This window comes from Leucoraja erinacea, chromosome 14, assembly GCF_028641065.1.
Source record: "Leucoraja erinacea ecotype New England chromosome 14, Leri_hhj_1, whole genome shotgun sequence".
Lineage (NCBI taxonomy): Eukaryota > Metazoa > Chordata > Chondrichthyes > Rajiformes > Rajidae > Leucoraja > Leucoraja erinaceus.
Window position 1 is genome coordinate 26,576,576 of NC_073390.1, and position 23,443 is coordinate 26,600,018.

The window sequence follows — 23,443 nt, forward strand, 5'->3', positions numbered from 1 at the left end:
ACGTTCCACCTCTGTCCCGTTGATGTGGATGGGGGTGTGCGTGCCGCCCCTAGACTTCCTGAAGTCTACAATGAGCTCCTTGGTCTTCTTGGAGTTAAGGGCCAGGTTGTTGTCAGCGCACCATGCTGCTAGGAGCTGGACCTCCTCCCTATAGGCCGACTCATCGTTGTTGCTGATGAGGCCAATCACCGTTGTATCATCTGCATACTTAATGATGGTGTTAGTACCATGTACAGGTGTGCAGTCGTAGGTGAAGAGGGAGTAGAGGACGGGGCTCAGCACACAGCCCTGTGGAACAACGGTGTTCAGGGTGAGGGTTGAAGAGGTGTGCTTGTCTAACCTAGCAGACTGGGGTCTGTTGGTTAGAAAGTCCAGTATCCAGTTGCAGAGGGAGGGGTCGATGCCCAGGTCACCGAGTTTGGTGATCAGTTTAGAGGGTATAATGGTGTTGAATGCTGAGCTGTAATCGATGAACAGCATTCTTACGTAAGTTTCTCTGTTGTCGAGGTGGGAGAGGGCGGAGTGAAGTGCCGTTGAGATGGCATCCTCCGTACTCCTGTTCTTGCGGTAGGCAAACTGATAGGGATCCAATGTGGGGGGTAGGCAGCCTTTGAGGTGTGCCAGGACCAGCCTCTCGAAGCACTTGGTGATGATGGGGGTAAGTGCAACCAAACTGGTCCATGTGGATATGTGTGTCACTGGAGCCTCATCCCACATATTGATACCCTCCCATTCCATGCGCCCTCATCCATTTATCCAGATTTACGCAAAATTAATTTCTGCCATTCAATTCCGTTACTCTGAGTTGTGGTGTTTTGCCCTCCCCAACGCCATTGCTCGTGTGTTGCTTCCTGTAGAGTCACATGATTGGATGTGAGGTGCCATCTGCCCACCGTGACAGATTGCCACAACATGGCACTGCTCCACAGCATCTTACACTGCAAGAGACGTTTCTGGGTTAGGGCAGTGTTGATAAATCACTCAAGCTTTACTCTTGTGGTCTATGATGTCATCTCACTCCATTGATGTGTGAAATTACACATGGTGCATCAGTGGACCCTGAGGGCTTATGCCTGGATGTGTCTTTCTGGTGTTCTAATGGATGTTTCAACCTGCTTAAAAACTCTCACTAAATACTTAATGAAGTAGTGAAGACAGGATTGCTGATCGGTGCAGTAACCTAGGTTCCCATTGCATCATTTTGTTTGTCTGCCCACCCCAACCATCAGTTGTCTGCTTGTCTATTATCTACCTCCCACGTGTCTATTCTTCTCTGTTTCCGTCTATCCAATTCTCTGAAATTCTATCCATCTATTAAACTGCTTGTCCATCTATTGAATTTTTCATCCGTCTGCATATTTGTTTATACGCATTGCATATCTATTGATTTTTCATTCTCTCAGTCCCCCTGTCAACCTGTTTCACTTGACATTTGCATCCAATATTCTATCTCTCCATCTTATTATCAAGCTGTTGATCTCTGCCTGACACAGATTGCCAAACTCTACATTTTAATCTGTTTATTTACGTTTTATAATCTAACCAGATCTCCAACTGTCTCTTCCCCACCTATTGTTCACTTTCTCCCTGGCTGTTTTCCTCTCTCTATTGTCCCTCCACCTGTCATACCATCTCTTGCTATTTTCTCACTGCATGGCTACCTTTCGTCTGAATATTCCTGTATCTCTCTGCAATCAGATCACGGCCATATATCAACTGTAAGAGATTGCAGAGAATTGTTGGGGCAGCAAACTCCATCACACAAATTAACCTCACTGCCATCAACTCCATCCACACTTCAGGCTGCTTCAGGAAAGCAGCCAACATAATCAAGAGCCACTCACCCTGGTCACTCCTTCTCCCCTCTCCCATCAGGCAGAAAACACCAGAAAATTGAAGGCAAATACCACCAGATTAAAGAACAGCTCATTCCCTGCTGTTATCAGATTCTTGAACAATCCTCTCATATTCTTGGATGAAGTTCTGGATTCTCCAACCTACCTCGTTGCAGAACTTGCACTTTTTTACATTCACTTTCTCTGCAGCTGTTACGCTATATTCTGTACTCTTTATTTTCTATCTCTGCGCTACCCAGTGTACTTATATGTGGCAAGCTCTGCCGAGATAGCACACAAAAACAATGTTTTTTTAGTGTAACTTAATACACATGACTGAAATAATAAACCAATACTTGTACCAACTACAGTGCTGAGAGCCTTTGCTACAGAATTAACGTAATTCCAGTTCAATCTGTTGCAATACAGTCGGAACACTGTAAATTACAGTTGTACAGAGAGTTTTGTTCTGACAATGCAGAACAGATCTAGCAAAGTCAATTGTCACAATACCACTCCTTCATAATCATCAGTAAAATGAATGGAGTGCTGTGTTGTGGATTTTTTTGTGACTGGTGCTAAGTGAGAATCATGAAGACTTTTCATCTCCAGACCGTCTGATACTTGGTTCAAATGGAAATTGAATATTAGAGACACAATAGTGGCATTTAAGAGACTTTTGGATAGGCATGTGGATATTCAGGGAATGGAAGGATATGGATTTTGTGCAGGTAGCTAAGAGATGATCTTGTTATTAGTAAGTTTGCAGATGACACTAAAATGGGTGGCATTATAGATAGCGAAGGTGGCTATACAAATTATGGCAGGATCTTTAATCAGTTGGACAGGTGGGCTGACGAATGGTTAATGGGGCTTAATGCAGATAGGTGTGAGGTGTTGCATTTTGCGAAGTCAAACCAGGGCAGGGCCTTCACAGTGAATGGCAGGGCCCTGGGGAGTGTTGTAGAGTAGATGGATCTAGGATCACAGGAACATAGTTCGCAGGTAGATATAGTAGTCAGGAAGGTTTTCGGCACATTAGCCTTCATCAGTCAGAAGTTAAGGATTAATTAAGGACCTGAGCTACAGAGAGAGGTTGGGCAAGCTAGGACTTATTCCTTGAAGTGCAGGAGGATGAGGGGTGATCTTATAAAGGTGTATAAGATCATGAAGAGAAAAGATAGGGTAGATGCACAGAATCTTTTACCCAGAGTAGGGGAATCAAGAACTAGATGTCATAGGTTTAAGGTGACAGGGGAAAGATTTAATCGGAACCTGACATACAGCTTTTATATGGTATATGGAATAAACTACCAGAGGAGATAGTTGAGGCAGGTACCATAACAACATTTAAAGGACATTCGAACAGGTACATAGATAGGAAAGGCTTGGAGGGAAATAGGCCGAATGCGGGCAGGTGGGATGTGCATATGCGGCATCTTTGTCGGTATCGGCAAGTTATGCCAAACGGCCTGTGTCCATGCTGGATGACCATGTTTGGCACAAATATTGAGGGCCAAAGGACAAGCTCTTGTGCTATACTGTTCTATGTTCTGTGTTCCAACACTGTTAGAACCTGCACCAAATAGATTGTAACAGTCAAAGATGGCCACGTAAGCTATATTTTCAAGGTCTATTCAAAGAAATAGGAAATTTTAACTGCCAGTGACCCACATCAAATGAAAAGAACAAGCAATGACTGAATAGAATGGAGATAAAATAGCTGGCTTCCTATTATTGGCTTCCAATTCCCTTCTGATGCAGGGATAGGGCAGAAGCTCTGGAGGGTCATGAACACTGCACAACCAGACACAAATCCTTGACGATGACAATGTTATAATGGTTACTAATGTACATTTATTATATGACATAGACTATAAAATCACTGAGATAAAGGTACATATTTGGAGATTCCTGGTTAGAACTAAGCTGCCATCCTGTGGGCACAACACTTTCAGGAATGTTGCCAAGGCCTTGGAAAGGCTATAAAGGCTATAATTCATCTGGCACTAGCAGGATTGGGGCTCTTTCACGATGAGCAAAGTCATAGACTGGATTGTTCTTGGTGAAATAGAAATGTGTTGCTGATTTAACAGATACTTATAAAATGATGAGTGTGTTTTCACAGATAAGTTTAAGAAAAAAAGCCTACTCCCATCATTGAGTGCCATGAATGCCAGGTAATCATTCAAGATCCAACAAACATACAGTAGAAATGAGAATCAATATTTGCTCTCTGTGAATCTGAGGACCTGGGATGCTATTGCTGACGAAGTGATGGAGGCTCATTTTATAAACAACTTGAAAAGGTGCTGGGCAGGCCTTTTAAAAATAAAAGGAGGAATTTGCTAGGTTACAAAGGGTTCGAATTAGATTAATCACACCAACTCCGGCATCATGTGCCAAATGACCACCTCATTTGTTGTGATTTATTTTACAAATGTAATCCATGCCTGTGCCATGTGCTGCCTGCTTCCAGTTCCCTTTCTCTTTTGGGCAAGCTCCTCACGATATTTTATCTTCTGTTTGCAGGTGTTCCATCCGGCCCACGGAATGTGATCTCCAGCGTGAACGAGACGTCCATTATCCTTGAGTGGCACCCGCCACGTGATGTTGGCGGGCGTGACGACGTCATGTACAACATTGTCTGCAAGAAGTGCCACAACAACCGCAAGTTGTGCACCCGCTGTGACGAGAATGTGGAGTTTGTGCCACGGCAGTACGGCCTGACCGAAACCAGAGTGTTCATCAGCAGTCTGTGGGCCCACACGCCCTACACCTTTGAGATTCAGGCCGTCAACGGAGTCTCGGGCAAGAGTACATTTTCACCACAGCATGTGTCGGTCAATGTGACCACCAATCAGGCGGGTAAGTGAGCGGAAAGACCCTGCCCTTAACTCCATGATAACTTTTGGTTTGTTCACAGTTTGTATTGATTTATTATTGCCATGTACAGGAGATATCATGAAAAGGTTTGTGTTGTAGCTAGCTGTCCAGGCAAATTATACCATAAGGGAGTAAGTGAGGTAGTGCAAAAAAGAAAATAAACAGAGTGCAGAATATATTGTAACAGCTGCATAAAAAGTACAGAATAAATATGTGCAAGGGCTGCAATGAGGTAGGTTGGAAGATTTGGAATTCGTCCTTATCATATGAGAGGTCCGTTCAAGAGTGGGGAAATAACCTGTTATTGAATCTGTGGATACATGCTTTGAAACGTTTGTATCTTTTGTCTGATGGGAATGGGGAGAAGAGGGAATGCCCAGGTTGTGAGTGGCCCGTGATTAAGTTGGCTACTTTCTTGAGGGCCATTGGTGAACAGATACGTTTTTACAACAATCCAGTGGTTTCATGGTTACTGCTGCTGAGAGCAGTTTATTTTTATTTCAAATTCACTTATTTCTATTGAAAATCCTCAGCCTTTGGATTATGATCCAGGAACCTAACCTGATAATTCATGCCAAATCTTCACTGTTGATACCTTTTAATTATTCCTCAATTTTTATCAATCCTTTTTCCCCCTTTTTCAAGGACATGCGTACCAGTACAGTGTGTTGCACAACTCAACACTCAACTCAATGAGTCTCTAAACACCTTGCCTAACACTTTGTTTAACACAATACAAGCAAGCAAATACTTTCACTGTGCCTAGTCACATGTGACAACAAAGTATTCCTATAAATATTCCAAAATTGCTCTTGCTATTATTCTGCTCAACACCGTAGTATAAACTATTCCTCTATCGTGTTACTTCTGTAACCACCAAAAGTTTTATCTTGTTGGCAGAAGTAAAGATAAAGCATAGCTGTCATAGAACATAGAATAGTATAGCCGAGGAACTGGCCCCTCGGCTCACAATATATGTGCTGAGTGTGATGCCAAGACCAACTCTTATGTGCCTATCCAAAAGCCTCTTAAATGCTACTACCATATCTACTTCCACCACCATCCCTGTCAGTGAGTTCCAGGCACTCACCACTCTCAGTGTGAAAAAGCTTGCCCTGCACATCTTCTTTAAACTTTCTCCTAAAGCTATGCCTTCTCGTTTTTAATATTTACATCCCGGGGAAAAGGTTCTGACTGTCTACCCAATACGCCTCTGAATGTCCATCTATCTATGGCTCTCATAATTGTATATACTTCTATCAGGTCTCCCCTCAATCTCTGGCAATCCAGCAAATTTAGCTGATGTAAGTTTTTTTGAAATAATTTACTCAAAATCTTTTTTTTTTTAAATAATCCTGTCCTCTAGCTAAATTTTACAATTGTCCCTAAATCCTTTTTGCCATTCAGATTCAGTCTATGAACAGAGTAGGGATGAGCTTTAATCTCTGAAACACCAGCAAACAGAAGTTATCTTTCAAAGCATGTAGACATCGCAATTGGGAACAGGCTGCTCTGTACTTCAATCTCAATTTCCAACCCCTGCTGATGTTTTAACCATCTTGCTTATCATGAATCTATCTCTTTTATTTATAAAATATTTGAGGACACTGTCATCATTTGTAATTTCCTCCTGGTTCCATCCCTGTCTTTGCATCAACTGATGTACAACAGAGTTCTGTTTCCCACACCCTACCTCACTTCAAGCCCCTTTTCCCCACCTGATGCCCTGTACTGACTTATGGTACCAACAGCAACATTCCAAGATTGTCATCCATGTGTTAAAATTACCCAATGGGTTTATCCCTCTCTTCCTCTGAGGAATTCATTTAGTGAATACTTTTGACCTGCTCAAACTTGATTATTTTAGAAACACTTGTTGATGTAGTGATATATAAGCCATCAACCCACCAAATGCATTGTGACTACCAATCAGTCAATATCACTAATTCTACGGTAATCTTATTTTATCATCTTCATCTTCTCTTCAAGATCACCTTCCCCCCAACTTCCCGCCCAACAATTCTACCATCCACCTACACATTGGGAGAATTTATAGCAAATCTACTGACACCCACATCTTTGGGATGTGGTAGGAAACTGGAGCACATGGGGAAAATCCTACTTAGTCATAGGGAGAAGGTGCAAACGATATACAGATAAAAGTTGAGGTCAGGTCAAACCCAGGTCTCTGGAGCTGCGAGGTAGCGTCTGTAATCACTGTGTCACTGTGCTGTCCTGTCAATAACTCCAGATTCTTTGGTCGGAAGTTCTGGAATTCCCTCCTGCAACCTCTGCACCCCTCTCCAATTTTAAATCATTCCTTAAAACATTTGTGTTTAATAAACCTATTGGTCACCCGTCATGGAATCTTATTGATATATTTTGTCAGATATTTCTCTTTGTGAAGCACAGGGGTGCAATAATTATACTGCTGCTTCACAGATCGAGTGACCCAGGTTAGATCTTGATCTCTGGTACAATTTGAGTGAAGTTCACACATTCTCCCTGTGGCCAAGTGGGCTCCAGTTTCCTTCCACATCCCATAGATATGCATTTTGGTTTATAGGGTACTGTAATTTGCCCCTTGGTGGGAATCAGTGGTAACAAAACTCAAAGTGAAGTTGATAGGATGTGACAGAGATTTGGTGGAGGGTTAAATGGAATTAAGAGTGGAAAACATTTTCCCAGGGTGAAATGCCAAAGACTAGAGGGTATCTTTAAGGTTAGAGGGGGGATGATTAAAGGTGATGTCTCAGGCTTATTAGAGAGGATAGGTATATGGATATGCAGGGTATGAAGGGATATTGGATTAACAGCATCATGTTTGACATAGACATTGTGGGCTGAAGGGTATGTTCCTGTGCTGTACTGTTCTATGTTCAATGAATAGGACTGGTTAGATTGATTTGATGGGGGCTATAATTGACCTTATGGGCTGAATGGACTCCTTCTGTGTCATAGGCAACACCTAAAAATGCTTTACTATCATTAAGGTGATATAAAGGATTCTAACTTCCATGCAAAATTATACATCTCCCAGATGTGTGAAGACTTTTCAAGCATTAGGAGTGCTATTTTAATAATTGCGTTCTGTAGAATGATCTTTGAGCTCATATTTTTGTTTGACAGAAGAGGTTCAATTTATTTCAAATGACATACTGCAAGGCTAGGCGATAAGTGTGATTTACCACACATCGCACAATCCTAATAAACCTCGACTGACCCCAAAACCAGCCAATTTATTGCCGAGCATCTAATGAATGTGCAGAGATGTGTGAGGAGATGTAGTGTTGTGGATTTTTTTGCCAACTGATTGTTACTGGGAGAAGAAAGGTTGTTTCCCTAATGAGTAGGATTCCTTGCTTCTGGCTCCACTTGACATGATATCCCTCCATAAATGAGCAAGTGCATGTTCACACCACTGATTGAGCATTGGGAGTCAAATGCAGAGGTGAGACGATTGAAATTAGATTCTGAGATCTGAGCACAGCAGCTTGGTGTTAGATAGCCAATGGCAGTCGAACTAGGAGTGTTATTAGTTATTTCTGTCAACACTTTTCTCAGCTTAACAAGGTGGAAGTATTTGCCATTTGAAAGTAGACACTCACTGTTGATTAGCATCAAGTGTTCATCATTTGGACATCACAGACCTGTGGAGATGGTGAAACCTTGCTTTTGACATCAGTCCGTGTCGGGATGGGTGGTGAGGATTGGTCGGTGCTGATATCACTTGATGAATTTGGCTGAATTAGGCCACACGCAAACTGGAAGAACGGCACCTCATATTCTGCTTGGGTACCTTACAACCCAAATGATATGAATATTGAATTAGCCAATTTCAAGTAATACTCCCCTACACCACCTCCCATTTCCCGACATCATCCCCACTCCACTGGGCACACATTTCTCCCACCATTTTCTACCCTCCAGTTATCCTGGTCCTTTTCCCTGCTCAATGTGCTCATCTCCCACCTCTCCTATCTTTTAGTCCCCGATTTCCTAATGCGTCTTTGGCATGTGAGATGAACTCAGAGCACCCAGATGAAACCCACAGGTGGGACGTTCAAACTCCACATTCCCAAGTTTGCTATCAAACACTGAAACTGTGAGCCAGCAGCACTGACCGCTGCACATGTTGACCATCAGCAGTCAAACCCGCTTTAGCAGCTCTACCAGCTCTAACTTGCTGAAAGAAGGGAACTGAGGCTATGGTGAACTGGCACAGCGGAGATCAGCACAGATCAGCCATGATCATATTGAATGGAGGGACAGCTTTAGGGGCCTGGCGGCTTACTCCTGCTCCTATTATCTTATGTTCAGAAATAGAAATGATAACCTCATACTGAAGCTTTGGTTAGGTAGTGACTAACAATGTGAGTTTGGCCCGCTGACTGCAATACGTGTTATTATTGTAACAGCAAGGACTGGGACAGGATGTCATCTTTAGTTGTGAATTGTGTCCAGGCCTCTGCAGTTCCATTACTCTTGCAATAAGTGTTGAAGGACACTATTATCCAAATATTCCCAGGAGAAGGGGGTATATATGCCATTTCCCAGCCAGTATTCAAAAGGATTTCAAGAGTCAAGAGTGTTTTATTGCCATATGTCCCAGATAGAACAATGAAATTATTATTTGCTGCAGCACAACAGAATATGTAAACATAGTACACTGTAAACAATATGATAAACGAGAGAAAAAAAAAGTTCAGTGTGTATACACACACACACACACACACACACACACACACACACACACACACACGTGTGTGTGTGTGTGTATACATATATATATATATTTATATACACATACACACATATTCACAAAACAATAGTAGTGTAATAGTAATAATAATAATAATAATAATAATAATAATAATAATATTCTGGTGTAGTTCAGAGCTTATTTGAGGTTGTGGTGTTTAATAGCGTGATGGGTGTAGGGAAGAAGCTGATCAGTTTTCAGGCTCCTGTACCTTCTTCCCAATGGCAGGGGTGAAATGAGTGTATGGCCAAGATGGTGTGGGTCTCTGATAATGCTGGCTGCCTTTTTGAGGTAGCGACCCTGATAAATCCCTTCGTGGAGAGCCAGTGATGGGCTGGGCAGTGTTCATCACTTTTTGCAGTCATTTCCGCTCCTGGACGTTCAATTTGTTGAACCAGACCACGATGCAACCAGTCAATATGCTCTCTACTGTACACCTGTAGAAGTTCAAGAGAATCCTCTTTGGCATACCGAATCTGTGTAATTTTCTCAGGAAGTAGAGGCATTGATGTGCTTTATTTACATGCCTTGTCAAGGTCATATCTGGATTTCTTATAGACCTCTGCGTCACCAGACCTGAATGCCCGGGATCTGGTCCTCAGAAGAATGCGGATCTCATGGTTCATCCAAGGCTTCTGGTTAGGAAACACTCAGAAGGTTTTTGTAGGAACACAGTCCTACACACATTTCCTTATGAAGTCTGTAACAACTGTGGCGTGTTCATTCAGGTCCATTGCTGAGTCCTTGAACACTGCCCAGTCTACTGACTCCAACAGTCCTCTAGTTATTCCTCTGCCTCCCCAAAGCAGCTCTGTGCAGTCCTCACCTCTGGGGTTGCGCTCTTCAGTTGCTGCCTATATGCAGGTAGAAGCAGCACCGCTTAATGGTCTGATTTCCCCAAGTGAAGGCAATGGATCGAGCGATAGACATCCTTGATGGTTGTATAAGATGGTTTCAACAGTAAACAGCATGTAATGTGTTTCAAGCCTAACTCTTGCTTTGGTGGTCACTATGCACACATTAAAAGAAAGTTAGGATAGTACTGAAGTAGAATGTGCTTCCACACACTTTGCAAAATGAAATGAAGCTGACAAATGTCCCCATTGCTAAAAAAAATTAAATAGTGACTTTTTTTATAGTGGCTTTTTCTGTCAACTCGTTGCTTTATTTAGAATATAGATTGTACAACAAAGGAAATTCCTTCCGCTTCTCCTTGGAGCAGTGACTTTGTGTCCATGTTGACCTTAGCTACCTCGGAGACTCACAATTGTTCCTCAGTTTCCGTTCAGTCAGGCTGTCTGTTCTGTGAACTTTGTACGCCTATAGTCCCAGATGACTATGAGTCATCTGATGGAGGCTCCCTTCCTGGCAAGGGATTGGAGGGCCGCTGGCTGGGTGTGACATGGGCAGAGGCCAGGGATACTGTCGTCATGCACAGAGAATCCACTGGAGCAGAAATGTGTTAAATAGAAAAGAAGGGAATTTGGTGAGAGTGGGAACTTGGTACAGGCTGGTAGGTGGTGCTTAGTGCTTTAAACCAAGTAGCAAATGTGTTGATAAATAATCTACAGGAGCCTAGTGAGTCTAAAATGGAAAAAAAGCAAATTCCAACCCATGGGAATGAAAAAGGCTGCAGAGAATGGTGGATTTGGTCCGATCCATCATGGACACAACCTTCCCACCATCTATATTGAGTGATACCACATGAAAGCAGCATCTATCATCAAGGATCCTTACCAACCCAGCAATGTGCTCTTCTTGCTTTCTCTGGAATGTACGAAGTCAAAGGGAGACCTGATAGAATTATAAAAAATTAATGGAGGCATAGATAGGAGAAGAAGTCAGAACCTTTCTTCTAGGATAAAAATGTCAAAGACTAGAGGTGATAACTTTAATGTGAGAGGGCCAAAGTTTGTAGAAGATGTGCAGGGCAAGTTTTTTTACACAGAGAGTGGTGGGTGCCCGGAATACACTGCCAGGATTAGTGGTGGAGGAAGATATGTTGGTGGTGTTTAAGAGGCTTTTAGATAGGCACATGGATATGAAGGGAATGGAGGGATATGGAATGTATGAAATTATTTTATCTTGGCATCAACTTTATAATTAGATGTTGTTCAGACCACATAATGCACCGTTTTGGGCCTCATATATGAGGAACGGTGTGCTGATTTTGGAAAGGGTCCAGGGGAGATTTAAGGGAACGAACCCAGGGATGATTGGGTTAACATTTGAGGAATATTTGAAGGCTTTGGGCCTGAACTCGAGTTTAGTAGGATGAAGAGGGTCTCATTGAAACCTACTGAATAATGAAAGGCCTCGATAGATTGGATGGGGAGCGGGTCTTTTCAGTAGTGGGAGAGTCTAGGACCAGAGGGCACAACCTCAAAATAAAATGACGTGTCTATAGAATGGAGATGAGAAATAATTTATTTAGTCAGAACTTAATGAATCTGTGAAATTCATTGCCTCAGATGGCTATGGAGACAGTTATTGTTTTTTTAAAACAGGAGATTAATAAGTTCTTGATTAATAAGAGTGTCAAAGGTTATGGGGAGAAGACAAGAGAATGGGGTTGAGAAAGAAAAATAGATCAGCCAGGACTGAATGGCAAAGTAGACTTGATGGGCCGAATGGCCTAATTGTGCCCGAAATCTTACAACCCTCCATCACATTGTATGTTCTAGCAATATTCAAACTTCTAAAAAGCATCACCTCAAATGTGCCTGAATTAAACTCCCTGTCATTTCCAATCAATTTCATCAACACATCACCAATGCATCCTTTTAAACAGTGAATTCCAGACTCCCACCATCCCTCATGTGATTCCTTTATTTCACTTCTGATTCTTCCAATACTCTGCCTCCTACCAATGCTGTACAGTTCGACGTCTCTGAGCTATTTGCGGAGTAGGAAAATTAAACTGCTTCTCTTCGATTCTGTCTGGGTCTGTTATAATTTTATTTAACTCGGTTAAATGTGTCCCAGGTTCTGGTGAGCTGCTTTAAGTGCAGCTGTTGTTGACATGTAAGAGAAAAGCTTGGCAGTCTGTGCCCAGCAAGATGCAACAAACATTACTGTGATAATGACCAGATTATTTATGTTTAGTGATGCTGAGTGAGGTAAAGACATTGGCCTGGAAACTGAGGACAGCTCCCTGCTCTTCTTTGAAATTGTGTTTGAGAAAGAATAATAGTTGGAGGAGGCCATTTTACCCCTTGTTTCTGTTTCTACAGTCAATAAAATCATGCCTGTTCTTTTCCCATAGTACTACTTTCCTGTAATGTCAGTGTCGGTGTGAGAGAATGTCAGTGTAGTTTTGCATGCTCGTGTCTCAAATTCACAGACTGCAAACTTAGGGGTGAGAATGCTACATGCAGACTAGATGCACCATTAACGCACTATTGTAACATACAGGGGACTGAAGGAAGCCATTAACACTATTGTATGTAGCATGTAATGACAATTATTCTTATTACCTCCAGACCAAAGTCTCTGGTGAAGTTAACTCTGAAAATGCAAAGCAGAAACTTTCTGAAAGATGCCCTAACATCCCTTTCAGTTCCAGAAACTACTAAATCCAATGAGTGAGAAGCTTTCCCTTTGCAGGAAGTTCCATTCCAAAGCCTTACTGTAGTGCTAAGTGAAGATTCAGTTGTCTTTATCAATTGGTGCCATTGTTGTCGCTGGTCGTTCATTTACTTTGAACCTTGTGATGAAAATCACCCCCCATTGTAGCAGTTACCACACTTGCCAGATGGTTACAGTATTTAATAGTGCCTTCCTATTCAGTGAAATAATGCCCAGCAAAAAAATCAAATCTCGTGCAATTACAAAGCCTGTTTGTGCCTGTCAGTGTGTGCCACAGAATTGGCTGTAAGACGGTCATTAATATAATTATAGCCGTCGTCTTTTACAATCTGCAGAGTCAATGAAAGTGTCAAAGGACAGACAGCAGTTTCATAAAATGTATTTTCCAGGCTGACTTACTGACATGTGTAAGTAAACGGCCTTTCCTCTGACAAGCGATAAGGACTGCTCATCTTTTGTGCCTGTCTGCTCTATGGAATTATTGAAGCTTTTGGGTAGATTCAGTGAATATTTCAGACGAAGAAAAGAGGAATGTTGGCAACAAGGTGGGAAAAGGAAAATGGAATGGGAAGAGACTCGCAGCAACAGGGCCATGAAACATTGTTTTGACCTAAGGTTTAGTGGAATTGTTTCTGTTTAGTTGATACCTATTGAGTGAAACCTCAAACAGGTAAAGAAACAGCTATTTCCAAAATACCTATGCCATTAAACAATGTAACAATTGCACATTTAGCTAACTACTACTCTAACCAGTTGTCAGTCAACTTTGTGATTTTTTCAGTGGAGGATGGAAATGCAGATGCTGGTTTACACTGAAGATAGACACAAAATGCTGGAGTAACTCAGCGGGTCAGGCAGCATCTCTGGAGAAAAGGAACAGGTAACGTTTCGAGTCGGAACCTTTCTTCAGACTGAAGAAGGGTTCCCACTCGAAACATCACCTGTTTCTTTTCTCTCGAGATGCTGCCTGACCCGCGTTACGCCAGCACTTTGTGCCAATCGTGTGATTTGTCAATGATGGTATCTGCAAGTTTTGATGGCAAGATCAGTTCAGTTTAGTTTATTGTCACATCCACCAAAGTACAGTGACAAGCTTTTGTTGCGTGCTATTCAGTCAGTGGAAAGACAATGCATGATTCCAATCGAGCCATTTATTGGGTATAGATACAAGGGAAAATCACCTTTAGTGCAAGGTAAAGCCAGCAAAGTCCGATCAAGGGTCATCGGAGGCTCACTATTGAGGTAGATTGATAATAGATAACGAGGTAGATTTTTACTATTCGAAGAGCTAGGGGTTGAAACAAATGGTTGTGTAGATCTGTGCTGCTACTCTCTATGACACCATCTGTCTCAGCACTGAGCGGTCAGACAGTAGCCCTCTCCACACCAAAACATGTGGCATTTCAATGCAGGATTCACAACAGGTACCGTAGTCTGTCAGTAACCCCTCGATAAATGTTGTATTGACTTCTTTAGCTTAGCTCCATTTGAGCTCTCATTCCTGATAACTCGCCCTGTGTGCTAGGTAGGGTAGTAGTGTACTGGGTAGCTGGGTGTATTTGGATGTACCTTTGTAATGGTCCTGACCTTAGCTACAGTCGAACGATGGCACTTGAGATGCGAACCTGTGATATAGAGTTCGAAACATCACATTTTGTGTATAAACACTGCAACCAAGGTTTCAGTAGCGGAACTCCTCAGAAAACAAACACGAAAAAATATCTAGAAGAATTATAAACAATTATTTGAACATCTTATTTTAGAAATCAGTGTTTTCCATTTTTGTGAAGTAAATATCATCTTAATTGTTTTATCTCCTGTTCGGTATGTTTTTCATTATTAATGATGTGGAGAAGCTTTTTATGTCCATTGCAAAATGGACATGGAACACAAAGATAATTACACTAGAACTGTTTACTAGAGCGAGGGTTTTGAAGATATATAAATATTTGCTAGTAAATCTATAACTGTGTTGAACCATGTAGAAATTACATTATGGGAAGGTAGGTAATTGTATTCATTGTTTACATTGTATCCGACCACCATTCCCTTTCATCTTTATATCATTGTTTGAGCTATCAAATATTATGAAAATTGTTTATTTTGCGGCAATTGAATATAGGAAGTGACTTAGTCAAATAAAAGTTTAGTCTTACAGTTGCACATTAAACCAGTGGGTATAATCTAAACCAATACAGCTCTAACTTGAATAGACACAAAAAACTTGGAGTAAATCAGCGGGTCAGACAGCATCTCTGGAGAAAATGAATCGGTGATGTTTTGGATCAAGACCCTTATTCAGACTCAGATGTGAAGAAGGGTCTCGACCCAAAACGTCACGCATTCCTTTTCTCCAGAGATGCTGTCTGACCCGTTGAGTTACTCCAGCTTTTTGTGTCGATCTTCAGTTTAAACCAGCATCTGCAGTTCTCCTTCCTGCACAGCTCTAATGTGATTGTTATATTCAGAAGAAACCTTGTGGTATAGAAAATTGCATAATGAAACAATTGTGTCAATGGGGGAAAGGAGAGGGGAGTTTCAGACTCGCAATGACCAAGTTAATTTTCCCCGCAGGATTTTCAAAAATAAAGATTTTTTCAATAGTTGTAAGTTTATTTTTGTTACTACAAGCTAAAAATAGTAAAGGCTGTATGTTACATTGTTTAATAGAATATTATTTTACAAGTGTCTGTAGAAATGATTGCTTGCCAATTTCTATGGCCACCTGCAGTGAGAGTAGTAGCTGTGTTCTTAGGATTCAATGGTGTATGTTTACTGTGTGGAGGTTACAAGGCTTTTTTTTCTTCTGTTTCCCAATTTCCAAAGTAACTTTAAGTGGTCCCCTAGTTCCTAATTAAAATCGCAATGTACTCAATATGGCCAGCATAATGTAAATAATTTTGTTCCCTAATTCGTTGATCACATTATATCCAACCCACGTTATAGCAGAATTATTTGTATGCCCCAGTTTGGGGTGTGCAACATTCTTGAATGTGGGATAGATCATCAAAGGTTACAAAGCATCTGCGAAATGCTAATAACATTATTTAGAAAGGTAAAAATAAATGAAATTATACTCAGTACGCTAGCTGTCATGGTGTTGTAAGATGCATATGCATTACAAGTGTGAAAAACTGAGGCTTTCATTAAAACAAGTTGAGAAACACTAATATAGGTTACTATCTACTGCTAGCACATTTTTTTGGCTGCTGTACAACTTGCATGAATGCCTTTTGATGAGAGATGAAAGGAAACTGATGGCAGTTGATCTTAGCAGTTAGTTCTGTACTGAAGATTATGTGGAAAGATTTGCTGATGTTTTCTGGTGTGCTTGCAAGGAAGAGCAACATCCCTTCCTCTACTACGCCAAAATACTGAGGTGGAAAATGGTGTGATTCTTGCTGGTGGCTCCCTCCTTTGAGCAAAATGGTTTGCTACTTTTGGCAATCATTGTACTTCAAAGAAATTGACTGGTTTTGAAACAATTTGATGGATTCACAAGCAACTTCCATCATTATTTCCTGTTAAAAACTCATTGGTCTAAAAATATGAAATAAATGCAGAAAATGCTGGAAACATCGAATAAGAAATTGAAGAAAGAAACATAGTCTGAAGAAGGGTCTATCATATTAACACCCCACACAATCCTCTTTTCCACCTTATACCCCTTTATCCACCACCTCAAAAACCAACACTTTGACCCTGGCATAACACTGCTTTAATTTGCCTCTAAATGACGGTGAAATTTTAGGTCATTTTCTTTCACCAGTACGATCAATAAGTTGAACTGAAGGATCATTCATTCTCATCATCAGTATCCTTAAGGCAACAGGAACATTTCCAGCAATGTTAGGTTGTTTTAACACCCCGCTCGCTGTTCAAGTGCTGCTGCAGTCCTGATCAACTCATACCACCTCAAAACTGTTATGGTCCCCTGAATTTCTATTGGAAAATCATTACATTTCTATTATCTCTCTGTAACAAATGATTCCAGTCAGAATCTTAATGACCCTCTATAATGGAATATGTATCTTTGATATTAGGGTGATGCTTCAGTTTTTTTTCCGGCGAATGGTAGGAAATAACTGTGGCCTATATAAATTGAGTAAATTGCTCAAATTCTGTCTCTGTGTCCTGAAGATACCATTGATTTTTGTTTGATTTTGTATGATTTACACAGTTATGTGCTCTTTCCAGTCCATTAACTGATTCTTCTATTGCCATTAGATTGTGTCAATGATCGAACCTTTGAAAATGGTTTAAAAATAACTGTCCTCAGCATTAAAGCTTTTTTTCCTTTATGTCCATGTTTTTTAATCTTGAAGTTAGGTCAGCATCTTGAATTATTTTCTTTATTCTCATGTGTTCTAAAATTTCCTGAAATGGATCATAGGTTTTATATTGATGAATGTGTTTTGTGTCTCTTCACTGCAGATCAATGTTCTTCGGCATCAGTGGTTCATTGCATCCTTAGTTCATTTTTTACAGTGCACCTCAATACACACTTTCCTATCTCCCTTTGTTGAAAGCTATCCAGAATTCGGCATTGCAGTTGGTTATTTCTCGAAAGGGTAGGGTCAATCACCAGTCCTCCCTACATTACTGCAGGTGCCTGTATGAGGCATGTTGTGTAGCAGTTAAGTTAGCAGGTTAGCAGCCAGAGTGCTAGACCACTTAAGTTCTGAGACATTAGTTCGAATCTCATCATGGCAGCTGGAAAATATGAATTGAAATATTTAAATAAAACTGGAGCTGAAGAAGGGTCTCGACCCGAAATGTCACCCATTCCTTCTCTTCAGAGATGCTGCCTGTCACGCTGAGTTACTCTGAGTCTATCTTTGCTTTTGAATCAGCAGTTTGAGGGTAGCTCCAGGGTGAAGATACTGTAATTGGAGGCCAGATCTCCCAGTGGCTCGGTCATCATTCCCTTCTCAATGGCAAATCAGTCACAGTCTTCTTCTCCAGAACCGAGACTTAAAGCTTACTGGGTGGAATCCTTCATGAGAAAAACGCAATCCAGATATTCATGCTCTTGTTGATGATCCATTTAATAGACATGGGAATTATATGTAAGTTGAGCCATCCACAAATATCCTTGTGAGACACCTTCCTAAACTGGCAGTAATCTGCTTGGTGATAATGCAATGAGGTTGAGTAGTGCACTTAAATATGTTGGCCAAGGTTGATGAGGTAAATAAATTTTAACTTGCACATGACGATATTATCAATTATCTGCTGGCCTTGTCCAATGGATCGTCCAGACTGTTTAGAACATAGTACAGTACAGCACAGGAATGGCCCTTTCCATATGTCTATCCATAAGCCTCTTAAATGTCACAAATCGAACTGACTCCACTATCATCCCTGGCAATGTGTTCCAGGCCTCCACCTCTCTCTGTAAAAAAAACGTGACCCGCACATTTCCATTAAACTTTGCACCTCTTATCTTATAACTATGCCCTCTAGTGTTGACCATTTCCACCCTGAGAAAAAGGTTTTGTGTCACTCTCTGTTGGAGATAGTCATTGTGTGACATTCCTGTGTATAAATGTTGCTTTGTCCTTGTGAATGTGTGTCATAGCAGCACAGTGGTGTGAATGTCATTTGGTGAGGATCAGGGTGGAGTCTGTGTGGAGTCTGCACCCTCTCCCTGTGATCACATGGGTTTCCTTCAGCTGCTCTGGTTTTCTCCCACATCCCAAAGATGTTCGGGTTTGTAAGTTAATTGGCCTCTGTGAAGTGCCCCCAAGTTGTAGGTGAGAAAGTGGGGTAACAAAGTGCTGTAAATGATTGATGGTTGGCATGGACTTGGTGGGCCAAAGGACCTGCTGTATCTCTAAACTAAAACTGAGCGTAGTGATTTGCTTCTTGTTTGCAGGTTACTGCTCCGTGAAGCTGCTGCTGAACTTTCCATCTTTTTGCTGATGAATGCAAATGGTAGGAAAGCATTTGAACAGGATTGATTTTTGTATTTTGTTCTGCTTTTCACTGACAGGCCATGTCTCAGCACTCTTTGTTGGATAAACGCCAGTGTTGTTACTGTACTGGAATAATTAATTTGTGATTTTCAGCTAGTTCTGAACCCAGATCATCAGCACTGAAGTCGAGATGTTGTTGCATTTCACAGACATTTTTGGCCTGGCTGTTTCTTTGTGTCACATGAAGTAGGTATAGAAGAGATGTGATAGCTCAATACTGGCGTCCATGAGACACTGTAGACCATCAGTAGCAGCAGAGAAGTTTATTGCCACAGTCGGTGACCTGATGACCCGACACATTCCTTACTCTATCATTACTATCAGGCCAGTGGATCAACCATGAGGATTGCAGAAAAATGTGCCAAAACACAGTTGATTGAATTTTCACAATCTGATATTTTGTGGAAGTTACCAAAAAGATTGATAGAGCCATAGACGTTTTCTATATGGATTTCAGTCATGCATTTGATAAGACTTTGCATGGCAGGCTGCTCTGGAAGGTCAGATTGCATGGGTTCCAGGGAGAGCTGGCCAACTGGATAGAAAATTGGCTTCATGGGAGGAAGCAGAGGAATGCGAGGGTTGTTTTTCAGACTGTGACTGGTGGTTGCCTCAGGGATTGGTGTTGGGCCGATTGCTGTTTGTGGGTTAGATCAACGATTTGAATGAGAATGTGCAAGGTGTAATTATTAAGTTGAAAGGTAGCACGAAAGTGGGTGGTATTGTCAATGGCAAATTTGGTTATCAAAAATTACAGCACGATCTTGATCAGTTGAGCAAGTGGGTTGAGGAACAGTTAATGGACTTTAATACAAATAAGTGTTTGGGAAGTCAAACCAGGGCAGGACATTCACAGTGGATGCTAGGGCTCTGGGAATTGTTGTAGAGCAGAGGGATCTTGTAGTGCAGGTATATAGTTCCATGAAAGTGGCATCACAGTTGGAGAGGATGGTCAAGAAGGCTTTTGGCACATTGGCCTTCAACAGTCAGGATATCGAGTATAGAAGTTGGGATGTTACATTACAGCTGTTCGAGGCACAGGTGAGGCCACCTTTGGAGTATTGTGTTCACTTTTTGTTGCCTTGCTAGAGGAAACATGTGATGCTGGAAAGGGTGCAGAGCAGATTTATGAGGATATTGCCAGAACCTGAGGGCCTGAGCAAAGAGAGATGTTCGGTAGGCTAGGACTGTAGTTGGATGATGGGTGATCTTATGGAGGTGTATAAGATCATGAGGGGTATGGAGGAGAGAAGCTTAAGGTGAGATGGGAAAGTTTTGATAGGAACCTGAGGGGCAACTTTTTCACATTGGGTGTATGGAGCGAGCTGCCAGAGGAGGTAGTTGAGGCAGGTACGGTAGCAGCATTTAAAAGACATTTCGACAGGTTCATGGATAGGAAAGGTTTAGAGGGATATGGGCCAAATGCAGGGAGGACTAGGTCTTTTGATCTGCATGGGAAAATTAAGCCAAAGGGCCTCTTTCCATGCTGTATGATTATGACATCAGCCAGGGACACTGAAAAATGATGTGCAAACCTGGTGATGCTGCATCAAAGGTTGAAGTACATGCTGAGTATGGGTGAAGCTCAACAGACTTGGTACTGAAGTTGGGCGTTTCAATGCCAGCATGTGGAGATGGGGACTGCCTGTGAATGGGAGAGCCCAGCCTGTGAATGCGGAGCAGAACAACAGACAGCCAACCATGTCATTCATCTCTGGGTGCCCGCTCTACCACCCACCAAATGGAGCTCAGGGCCTGGCAGACATTAACACAGAGACAACAATCTGGCTGCTCAACACCCGGCTTGAGATCTAAGTATTCCTTTGGTTAATGTTTCATTCGCAAGAAGAAGATCAGATCAAAGCTCTGCAGTCCTGTTTGCAACATCAAAAATGAACAATTGAATATTAATGGATGGAGGAGACTCATCATCATAATTTGACATGTTGGTGATGTTTGAGAGCACAATGAGCTTGTGCACAAGAGCAGCTTGTTGGCTGATGTTTTGATATTCACCAAGCTCTTGCACCACAACCTGGACACCACTGACTGCCTTTCACATTTATGGTGTTGTTCGTACATGGTTTACACTTACATAGCATCATCACTGTATCCTAAAATTAACGTTGCAAACAACTTTTATCTAATTTTATACATTTTTGGGAAGTAATATTACAGGTAAGTCCAATCCATTGCGTATAGCGACACTGGAAACCATAGATGCTGGCATCGTGAGCAAAGAAAAGTGTTGGAGGAACTCAACCGGTCAGGCAGCATCTGTGGAGGATATGGAAAGACAATGTTTCGGATTGGGACCCGTCAGTCTGAGGAAAGATCCCAATGCAAAACATTATCTGTCCATATCCTTCACTGATGCTGCCTGATCGAGTGTGAACCTCCAGTACTTTTTTTTCAATCTGTTGCTTATCCCTAGCTGCCCTTGGGAAAGGTATTTTGATTCAGCCAAAAGCTTTGCAAGACCATTTGAAGGTTGCCATATTACTGAGGGTTTAGCTTTACATTAAGGCCAGGTAAATTTTCCTCCTTAGTGCAGCATACAATAATTTCATGGTCATCATAACTGACAATCTTTATTTAAGATCCATAATAATGAATTAATTGAATTTAAATTCCCTAGCTGCCATGGCAGGATTTGATCTTGTGTCTCTAGTTGGTATCAAGGTCTCTGGGCTACTAATCTGGTAATTTAACCCCAGAGCCACAATTCCCACATGTAGATAATGCGGTCATGCGTATATTTTAAAATTATTCTTAGTATGTGTGTGTTGCAGATAAGACTGATCTGTGTTCCACATCCCAACTGCACTGGAGGAATTGGTGGTAAAATGCATTCTTATATAGGATATTCTCATAAAGGCCCATTGTACCTGGTTGGTTATTGGCTCTGCTGGTTGTTATTTATGGTCCAGCACTATTTTGTCCTTGCTTTATTTGTAGTTTGTGTACGATGATGGATTGTATTGATCACTAGATGGATCACTAGATGGATCACTAGATCAAGCTGGTCACCACAAATGTTCATTGGGATATGTGGCAACACCAACAGTATGCATCCGAGACATCAACTGTGAGGAACAAAGTCAGAGATTCATGGCTTCAAACCTGACTTCAGAGATGTGAATATTAAACATGGCTGACAGTCTGAGAGGGGTGCTGAGAGAATGCTGCAATGTCTGTTGTGTGAGGTGTCACCTACCCTCCCAGTCAACCTACCAGCACGTTAAGCATTTATGCTTTGCATCACCAGTGGTTGTGGTGTGTGTGTACCATCTACAAGGTGCACTGTAGTTATCCGCTGGACATCTTTAACAGCATCTTTGAAATCTTCAACTTCAAAAAGGACTAGGGCAGCAGGAACATGCGATCCCCTCCACATTCAGATCCCCCTCCCAGTCACATGCAATATTGATTTGGAACGATGTCACCAGTCCTTCATCGTTTCTTATTCCAAATCCCGGAACTCCTGCCCCAACAGTACTGAGGTAGCACCTTCACCAGATGGACTGACAATGTTGGCACACCACTGACTTGTTGAACAGGAGTGCATTATGATAGGCAATACATTCTGGTCTTGCCAGCAATGCCTCCATTTTGTACTGAATAAATTCAAAATGGAAGAGGAAATTGCCTGAAACAAATTCTGAGAGGAGCAGCCACCGTATTTCCAGCAATTGAAGTCATGGAATCATACAGTTCAGAAACATGCCCTTCTGCTCAGCATATCCAACCTATATTTATTTTTCTTTCAAAACCCAAAGAGAGATTACTTCCTCATAAGTGCAGGAAGGAACTGCAGATGCTGGTTTAAACAGAAGATAGACACAAAATGCTGGACTATATCAGCAGGACAGGCAGCAGATATACTGGAGAGAAGGAATGGGTGACGTTTTGAGTTGAGAAACATCCAACTAGGGTCTGAAGAAGGGCCTCAACCCAAAATGTCACCCATTCCTTCCCTCTAGAGATGCTGCCTGACCCGCTGAGTTACCCCAGCATTTTGTGTCTTGCTCCCTCATATATCCCATTCCTGCTTGTGTGATCTCTTCGTCCATCAATCGGCTGCTTTCATTAGTTCAAATGTGTCAGCTGTGAATGGAACCTGTTGAATTTATGGAGAGTGCATTGTTTTCCGCATGCTCCCAGTGGGTGCAACGTTAGCTTGCAGTGAAAGCTGGTGAAGTGGTCCCTCATTAGTGTAACCTACTTATTCTGGAAATAAAACCCTGTTGTTGATGAGCTGTCAGTGCAGGTGCAGGACCTGCAAATCTGGGTGGCACTATCATAGATAGGATCTGTCATCAATAATCCAACAGTCCCTGTGGACATTTCCATGTAATATTATTTCTGGATAATTTATTTTGCCACCCTATGCA

At 41.7% G+C, this 23,443-nt stretch overlaps 1 protein-coding gene across 1 annotated transcript in view; it reads left to right on the forward strand.

Annotated features, from left to right (window-relative positions):
* LOC129703451 (ephrin type-B receptor 1) overlaps window positions 1-23,443 on the forward strand; it is a 405,586-nt gene that overhangs the window by 251,598 nt on the left and 130,545 nt on the right. The window contains exon 5 of the mRNA XM_055645911.1: window positions 4,368-4,703. Within this exon, the coding sequence (XP_055501886.1) occupies window positions 4,368-4,703 (336 nt within the window). The remainder of the gene's footprint in view (window positions 1-4,367; window positions 4,704-23,443) is intronic.